Source organism: Fragaria vesca, linkage group LG7, assembly GCF_000184155.1.
Source record: "Fragaria vesca subsp. vesca linkage group LG7, FraVesHawaii_1.0, whole genome shotgun sequence".
NCBI classification, from domain to species: Eukaryota; Viridiplantae; Streptophyta; class Magnoliopsida; order Rosales; family Rosaceae; genus Fragaria; species Fragaria vesca.
The window spans coordinates 3392406-3401561 of record NC_020497.1 but is presented as its reverse complement, the minus strand read 5'-3'; the positions used below and the strand labels follow the sequence as shown (position 1 = coordinate 3401561).

Below are 9156 nucleotides of genomic sequence, written 5' to 3'. Positions count from 1 at the left end.
AAGGAAAAAAAAAGAGAAGGTCTCAAGATCTCTGGAAAGGTCCTTGTACTGAAAAAGAAAAGAAAAAAAAAGGGAAAAGAGATGGCCCTTGTACTGATCAATACGCCTCCTCAATTTCTAGTTATTGAGATGATTATCTTTGATATCAACAGCCTCATTTTGGCCGAGCTCAAAGTCATCAACAATGTCAGGAGAGTCGACGGGGTCCACGATAATATCATCCTCTATAGTACCAATCATGGTCAATTTGAGAGAGGACTTGAAAGGGAGAGAGGAGAGCAAAACGGCGTCGTCGGCGAGTTTGGAAGGGAGGAGTTTAGGGTAGAGAAGCTTTTGGCATTTGGGGAGGACGGTGGTGAGTTGGCAGATTCGGCGCTTGAGCTTGCCCAGAGTGTCGTCGCCGCATAATCTAACCGTGTACTCCTTCCCGCTCCACTTGATGCTCCCCTCCTCCTGCTCTTCTCCCATCTTTGATGATGAGCTTCCTGCTGCCATTCCTACCCACTAACCTACTTTTTCCAGACCGTTCCTATTCTGGAAGGTTCAAGAGACGGCGAGCCAAGATCAAAGGGCAAAGTCGGAATAACATAGGAAAAAGTATGGGCAAAACACGGCAAACACTGCGACGAAATACAGCCCGAGCCCAAAACTGTGTTACTGTAGATGAACAGTAAAACACTGTAGATAAACAGTGATCAACAAATAGATATATAGTAAATGTTTATTCATCAAACAGCAGAAACAAGTCCAACACGGTAGCTAGCTAGCTAGACCGATATTTCTATCATATCCAATATTCTTGGTAATGACAAAAGGTTTGAACTTTGAAATTACTTGCTTGTCAAGTACCATTGTATTTCATTGAAATCAGTCAAATTCTTCACGCTCTGAGAATAAAACCTTGGAAGCCCTTGCTTTTATATGATCATAGCTTTGTTTTCAACCAGTTGATTTGTCGACTAATGGTAAGCATGCATTGACTATTGATTTCCCAGTCATGCTGGAGAAGTAGTCTGAAATATGGTTTTTTTCCTAGGTATTGGTCTCTGGTCAACAGTTGTATCATGCTAGATATCATGGAACTAGGGGAAGCTTCCATTCCATAATCAAGGTATGGGGTTTTCTTAACCAAAAAAATAACAACATGAAATTTCTCCATTTGAAAGTTCTACAGTATTTCAAAGAATTGAAACTCCGGAAACCATGAAATTTTCACAATTAGTTAGATAATTTTTCTGCACAGCAACCTGGACATATGCTTTGCTTGCAGCTTAAAACACTGTACTTAACAAACACAATTTCCACATGTCAATGAGATAGTTGGCTCTAAATGTCTTAGACGCTACAAACACCACATAATATGCAGCTTTGTAGAATTATCAGTACCAGAACTACCAATAGGAAAAGTCCGAGACAGAAGATCCCAAATAGACCAAACAATGCAAGGAGATGTAGGCATAAAGAAAAATGCCTAACTTGAGGAGGCCCTCCATTTAGTTTGGCCACATATTTCTGCATATTTGCAAGTAGCTAGCTACACCAAACCAGAAAAGGCTTAATTAAGATCATGCAAATAACTGAATCACTTATGAGAAGATTTGGGTGTGTAGTTATTGTGGGGTGCAAGCAACATGCGACCCAATCTTAGCTCTAAAAATGGAGATGAATCTAGCATGAGAGGGTTGAGACTTAAGAGCCTGAGATTCTATTCACTACCCAATTTAGATGATGCAGAAGTGCAGTGTAATACTTTCCTTATCTTTTTTTCCTTCTTGCCTTCAACTTTTCATAGGCTTTGCCTTTTTAAGGACACACATGCAGCACATGATATCTCTCATGAGTGCTATGCTTGAGTGGTTAGGAGGAAGTCAAAGAGATGAAGGTACCAGTGGTGATTGGACCACCATTGTAGTTTGTTCAGTGTAATCTTGTTCAAGAGCCAAATGACTTGCTTTATTCTATTTATTTACTTAGATCATTGCTAGTTCTGTATGTGCTGGAATCTTGGAACCATGCTGTAAATAATTCTATGCTTTTTCCAGCTGAAATTCTTTTGCTGGTAGGATTATAGATACCTCAACTCCTTTATAGAAAGGAGAAATATCAAAAGGGATGGCCTAGAATTTGAGAACAGGATCTATTCCTTTGCTCCTTTTTCATGTGCATCAATGCAAAGCTCACTTGTTTGCTAAAACAAGAGGAAAAGATAAAGAAACTGATTTTAAGAATGTTCCCCACAAGACAAAAATATATAAATCAGATTACCAAAAGCTCTACATATCTGTGCAGTTGATGCCAGTAATTTAAATAAAGGGCATATATGGTTTACCAAACACCATTAGTTGCTCTGATAATAGATAAACACCTGAACATCATATTTTTGAAATGGATGAGGAACACTAGCAAGCAAACAGAACATACGGAAACCAATAACCATGGGAAAGCAAAGCCAGAATCAATGAGGAAAAATGTGACCCAAATAGGCACATTTTTGAGATATTTTCGGTATGCCAATAATGAGTAGGAAATATGAAACATATGTTACAATATGAGTGAACAAGGAGATGTAACCAAAAGTCAAGCTTCTGTAGAGCAGAATAACCCGGCCCCCACTGCGACAAGACTAATGAGCACAAAATTGAAAATTCTGCAGTAAATATGACATGTCTAATTTCTAAAGGTTGGTGTAATTGATAAAGATGATTTGATTTGGAATACAGAAACATGTTTGTTTTTGTTGAAAATCCAAATTCATCACATGGAAGAAACAGCTACTGATGAATCATCATCCATTAAACCTGATTTAAGTAGATGAAGAAGAACAAGGAGAGGAGAAATGAATTTCATCAAACAGTTTCAGAATTTCAGCTGTGATAATTAAGATGATGGATTTAAGACAAAGTGAAAATCCATTGAACTCCTCAGACAAATCTACAACTCTGGAAAGGAAAATGAGGAAGGATTTTGAAAACCCTTTACATGTAGATTCTGTATCTAACTTCATTCAATTCCTTGGAGGACACAGGAAGCATGAAGTCAATTTATATAACACCATGTCCACAAATAATAGAATGATAAGAATAACAGTAAACAATAATAATGCTGGTAAGAAGCATATGTAGAGCAAAGAACAAAAGCTCTGCAAAACTAATATTGGAAAATCAAAAGAAATCTATCAGCTTCTTGTCAACCAACAATTTTATAGTTGGTTAAGCTTAGAAATGTAATTGGCTTTGCAAGAATACTTACGACCAACTATGTATGCTATAAAATAATCACAGAAAATTTGCTCACTACTTGGTCATTAAGGTAGTTTCTACTTCTAGCTAGCAATGCTATTCCTTTTAGGATACCTGCGGTATATCAAAACCTCTTAAAGAAACTTCATTGGGCCCTTCACTACAATAATACCTATGGACTATGTTAATTGCAATTCTCAGTACTAACCAACTGATGACAACGATTGTAAGGAGTTGGATTCCTTGGAAAATGCTGCAATCAACTTCTCCTTCGTCAATTGTTCAGATCCTTGAGACTTGACAACAAATGTATGAAACACAGAATCGTTTGCTGCAGTGAATTTCGACTCAACAACACTGATCTGTGCTTCTTTAAATGCTTGGATGACTCTTGATGCAGGATGTGAATCTATAGGGCAGCTCACCCTTACAATAACCTCGTCTTGCCCAGCTTGAATGTCGACCTGGTGAGCCTGGATTTGATTTTCTGAACTTGGGTTAGCTACCAAAGCTGAGGTATCTCTTGAAGTGCCTCCTGCACTCTCCCTCTCGGATTCCATATCCTTAAGCTTTCTCTGCAGATCCTGGATATATTCAATGGCATCTCCCAACAAGGATGCTTTGTCCATCTTGGATATGTTTGGCACAACAGCTCGTAAAGCGTAGAAACGCTGGTTCAGCTTCTCCCGACGCTGCCTTTCTGCTTCAACATGATTGAGGGGCTCTTCTCTTCCATTTGCTGGCTTCCTACCCCGTTTTCGTGGCCTCTTCTCTTCAGCTGTGCCAGGCAGCTCTTCCTTGAATGGAGCTTCAGCATCTGAATTCTCCGATTCAATAACAATGGGTCGAGCAACCGCCAAGGGCCTTGAAGTAGCCCCAGAAAAGTCAATTTGCATAGGTGTCTGCTTTTGCGGTTGATAGGGCTTGAGCCGAAAATCATCCCTGCCACCATTGGCAAGCTCCTGCAAATTATTTACAGGTCCTTGTGAAGCATAGACCCCAGCTGGACTCCCTTGTTTCACGCCAACATGACTTTGTCCCCAACTTGAACCGTGAATTCCATTTTGAGGACTGGAAAATGCAATCCTGTTCCCATTTGAATAGGCATCCCACGGCCTCTCTTCCACCTTTCTAACAGCAAGTTTCTCCCTGTACCGAGGGCGCCCAGGGTTCCCCGAGTTCAAGTCTTGGCCAAAAATTTTGGGAACTCCTTCCCCTCCTCTCTCCACAATGCTTAAATTATTTTGATGTCCAGCTATCTCATCTCTCTTGTTGCTCATGCCTGGCGACACTGCCATTGGCTTAGCCCTTGTTAGTGAGGCCTGTGTCGAAAATAATAACCTTATTGACTGCAACAGTTCCAAATTCTCAGCTATACATCTTACTGAACCAAGTTCAACCACACCAATATCTGTTGGGACTAAAACAATGGTCTGGATTCCAGCAGACTTGGCCATAAATGACCGGACACAATAATCCAACCCCGACTTCAACAAGTCCGAGTGCCACACCTGCTTCCCAGATGCCAAACACTTGCCCGGGCCACCTTCACCTCTTGGAAACGAAAAATACATAGATGCAAGCAAGAACATCTCTGTATCAGTAACACGGTCCAACCCAAGAGCACCATTCATCTCATCTGTGCTCCCAGACAAAGTGTGCAACTTCTGCAGCACTATCTTCCTCATTTTCTGCTGGGTCTCATCCTCAAGCCTGAGACTTAAATTCCTCGAAGCTTCAGACTCCTCACCCTCCTTTGGCTCCCTACAAGCCCCATCCCCCCAACACAGCACCCAATCCCCGGAATTGGACCTCGAAATCTGCCAGAAAATCGCATAGTTCCAGCTGAAATTCAAGGCGTTTGGAGGCTCCACAAGATCTGAAAGCTTGCTGTTCAAGCTCTCATCGGTGCCTATGCCCATGCATAAATTCTCATTCGAAGAAACAGAGCTCGAAATCAAGTAATCAAAAGCCCGAGTGCCTAAAACTGCAGCCACCATGGCCATGTCTTCCTCTTTACAAACCCCACCACCTAAACCCATCTCCATCTTCATCTCTGCAATCCAAAAAACACAACAACAAACAACAAAATTCAATCACCTATTCAATACCCAGATCAAATCTGAACCCCAAAAAACCACAAAAGCGTCCCAAAACATGCAAAGAACAATCTTCCCTTACCTACCCAACAGCTAAAATCTCATACATTCAACAAAGACCATAACTTTCAATTCAGATCTTAAAAAAAAAAATTCCAAAGTTTCAGAGAGAACCCAGAACAGAGCAGAATCGAAATTTTAAGAAGAAAAAAGAATTGGGATTGAAGAACACGCACCAGTTTCGGCAATGGGATCATGAGGCAGCAATTAGATAAGGCAATAAAGGAAGAGACTTGGGCACTGAAACCATTCCCCGGGAAAGTGACAGTTTGAGTTCAATTTTCCCGGAAAAACCAAACAGGGTCTCTCTGTTTTTATGTTTCAAAAGCCAACCAGGGACGCCATTAAAAACCAAAGCTTTGGCCTTAGCGAAAGTGTAAGAGGTAGGAGAAACTGGGTTTGTTTGGTTTTGTTTCGCATGGGACTTCGAAATCGTCAAGTGGATTGGGACCTTGGTTTAAAGGCTCGAGCTTTATTTGGGGTTAGATTTTAACCCTGGTTAAATTGGAGGAGGGAGGGCTTTGTTTCTCTCCTAGACTAGTCGGCAAAGATTCTGAAGCACCTGAGAGAGATAGAAAGAGAGAGAGAGGCTGTGTGGATTCGAGTAACTATTTCATGGGGATTTTATAGCAAACTTGGGGAGGACTCATATGGGAATCAGGGAAAAAAAAGGTAAGAAAAATCTTGTGTAACGCTTTTATTTCAACAGACGTAGTTTTCTTGGTCAGAACAATTCTCTGGTTCTCACGAGTTTAGTGAGGTGTGTAGGAGAAGAGGGTCTCTGATTTTCATGCGTCCATATTAGGCACACATGAATAACCTGCGACGGTTATTTTGGTATTGTTTGCTTTTGGGTTTTGATAATGTAATATGGGAATCTTTTATCTGCTAGCACAACTTTGGTGCTAAAGTAACAATGTAGGATGAACTGTAGTATCCTACATTAGGTGGTAATATGGACTAACATATTCGAAGAAATGTTGAATACAATATGAAGTTTGTGGATATAATAATGACAGAGAGTATATAGATTTAAAAGTTGTTTGCATATTTCCTTACAATGTTAAAACAAATGTTGAATGTGATACGAAGTTTGTGGTAATAAGAGATAGAATAGATTTGAAAGTTGTTCGCATATTTCCTTAATATGCTAAAACAAATGTTGAATACGTTACGAAGTTTGTGGTAATGCGAGAGAGAATAAAAGATTTGAAAGTTATTTTGCATATTTCCTTACTTACTCAACCAAAACGAGTGGCAATAACGATTTTATGATTTACTTTTTGTCGTTTATACTTTGTAGGTTGGAGTATATGGAAACTACAAATTTTATACGTAAAACATGTGTATGGTGGTATTAACATTTTGCAACCATGATCAGGTGTTTGTGTATGATAATCTGACAAAGATTCTATGCGAATACAAGACTAAGAGTCAATCTAACATTTTGTTTAGATTTGTCCTCCCGATTTAACTGAAACGTGTAGTTCAGTAATAGTTTCGACTAAGTGTCATATCATTGATAATCGTGAGTGAATTAGAATGACATGAATTATACGTGCCAATGCATGCGACATCAACTCAACATGCCTTTTTACTTTTGTGACAATGATTATGCGTTTAATTATTAATAGTTAAGCGTGAATTAGAATGACGTCACTAATAAGTAACAACATATGTGTAGACGTTGATTTACCGGCCATTTGTTTTGTATTTTCCTCTTCAAAATTTTCTCCAAGCTGAAAGCTTGAAACGTGTGTGTTTCATCATGTATGGGAGACTGGGATTAAACATTTAATATTGATGATAAAATAACAAATAATTTACAAGGCAACACGTGTAAAAGTGTATTTCCGAAAACTATTCTATGTGAAATTACATGTAAGCGTTAAGAAACCTTACGGATATCCTTGGTAAAATTTAGACAAAATGGGTCTTATACCACTAGGAGAGAAGGCTACTAGGACAAATTCATTCAAAGTTTCTTTTCCATAGTTGTACTTGATTCAACTTTGACGTGTGGTTCATTGTTACCTAAAACAGGTATAAGTGTGTAACGGCTAATATGACATTTATATTGTTACGACAATTAAACGTAATTATTAATAGTCAACTGTGGATAAGAACATATATTATTTGTGGCATATAATGTTTTGGTTTTTATTTTTCTCTATATTCAACTAAAGCGGGTAATTGAATAAGATTTGTAATAGAGTGTAATTTTAACTAAGCACTTATTATTATAATTAGTTGTAAATTTGGTCTGAAATGAATAGATGTAAGTCAATTTAACGAAGTGCAATGACAAATTTCTTTAAAAACAAATAAAAATCTATCGGTAATAGTATGGCGTTTACCTTTAGAATCATTGTCATATATCTAAGCTTTAACTAAATAATTTATTTACACATTTTCATCTTCTTTTATTAAACTCATTCGTTTGATATAATTTATAATATCCGTCTTTAATAAGTAAACATGATTTACACAAAAAAACTAACGAACAATATAATTGTAAAATTTAGCATGATGTACGTATTGACTCACTTAGGCCCAGTTTCGTATTGAGTTTTGGAGATTAAAATCACTTATAATCATCATTTTAGATAGATTTTTTGTTTGGTAAAATATTTAAGCGTGTTTATCTAGAACTTTTTAGTTTAAATAATTACGATTTTAGAAAGCAGGTTAAGGGTTGCTTATTTAAAACTGAGTTTTTAAAAAATTGAGTTTTTAAACCACAATACCAAACTAAGTCACCAATATCTCATCATTTTGATTTCATAATTACAACTTAGAAGACAAAGGATAAAATCGCAAGTATTATCGAGCTCACACAATTTGAACAGTGAAAATCGAAAGACATAAATGGTAAATTGGAAGTGATGACGAATATTATTACTAGCTTTGTTTCCTACGGGGCAACTAAATCATCTTCCCTCATGTGGACAATAGTCTCCTTTGCTGGGGCCCATCGAGAAAAGTAAACCGAGGTTTGACCCGTGTGGACCCCGTCAAACACAAAGAAAAACCCTTAACCAAGCCCAAAAGCATACGATCGAACGGTTGAAAATGATTTGATTATGAGGGATGATGATGATGTTAAAAGCTAAACGTGTCCTAAAAAGAATTTGATATGTTTTGAGGTTAGAAGCTTGATGAAGATTTGAAGTGGGATTTAGAGGGTATAATAATCACCTAAGTGACCTTTTTTTTTAAAGTTCTAATTGAGTAGAATCAAAGTCACATAAAGATGAAAGTGATGATTCTTAGCTAAGAGGGTGTTAGATAAATTTTGGTTTTCATTTCCATTAAACAAAAAAAATCTAACAAGTGAAATAATGCTTCTTACCTAGCCCATATGGTGTTTTGATTAGAGAAAAATTTGGAACAACAAATGCATGTTTGCTCAATTAGTTTGATGCATGGTGAGTTTTGCTACAACAAGTATGTATTTTGAGAAATCAAAATAGAGAAAAAAAAAACGGGAACAACAAATGTTTGCTCAATTAGTTTGATGGTATGTTTTGCTACAACAAGCTTCTCGATTAAGAAAACTAATATGAGAAAGAGAAAAACATGAAAAAGTTAAAGACATATAGCAAAAGAGAGTGTGTGTAATTGAAACATGAATATTGAACCTTTACGCATACGAGGTTGACCTAAAGTAGAGCTAATGAACATTGATCATCACTAAATAGTGGCTTCTCAATTGATTCTTCTTTAACAACTGCTTAAACATGATATGTCGTCGTATC

General features: G+C 37.6%; 1 protein-coding gene and 1 pseudogene across 1 annotated transcript; both read right to left on the bottom strand.

Annotated features, from left to right (window-relative positions):
• Positions 1-22: 22 nt before the first annotated feature.
• On the bottom strand, positions 23-495 carry LOC101292748 (annotated as a pseudogene).
• Positions 496-3152: 2657 nt separating this feature from the next.
• LOC101309083 (transcription factor bHLH13-like) lies at positions 3153-5815 on the bottom strand. Its single transcript, XM_004306609.1, has 2 exons — positions 5575-5815; positions 3153-5295 (listed from the first exon to the last, which is right to left on the bottom strand). The coding sequence occupies exon 2, from the start codon at positions 5291-5293 to the stop codon at positions 3443-3445; it is 1851 nt and encodes a 616-aa protein (XP_004306657.1). The 5' UTR covers positions 5294-5295; positions 5575-5815; the 3' UTR covers positions 3153-3442.
• Positions 5816-9156: the final 3341 nt, after the last annotated feature.

Coding starts and splice junctions, on each gene's coding strand:
- LOC101309083 (XM_004306609.1), bottom strand. CDS start 5,293: ATGAAGATGGAGATGGGTTTAGGTGGTGGGGTTTGTAAAGAGGAAGAC.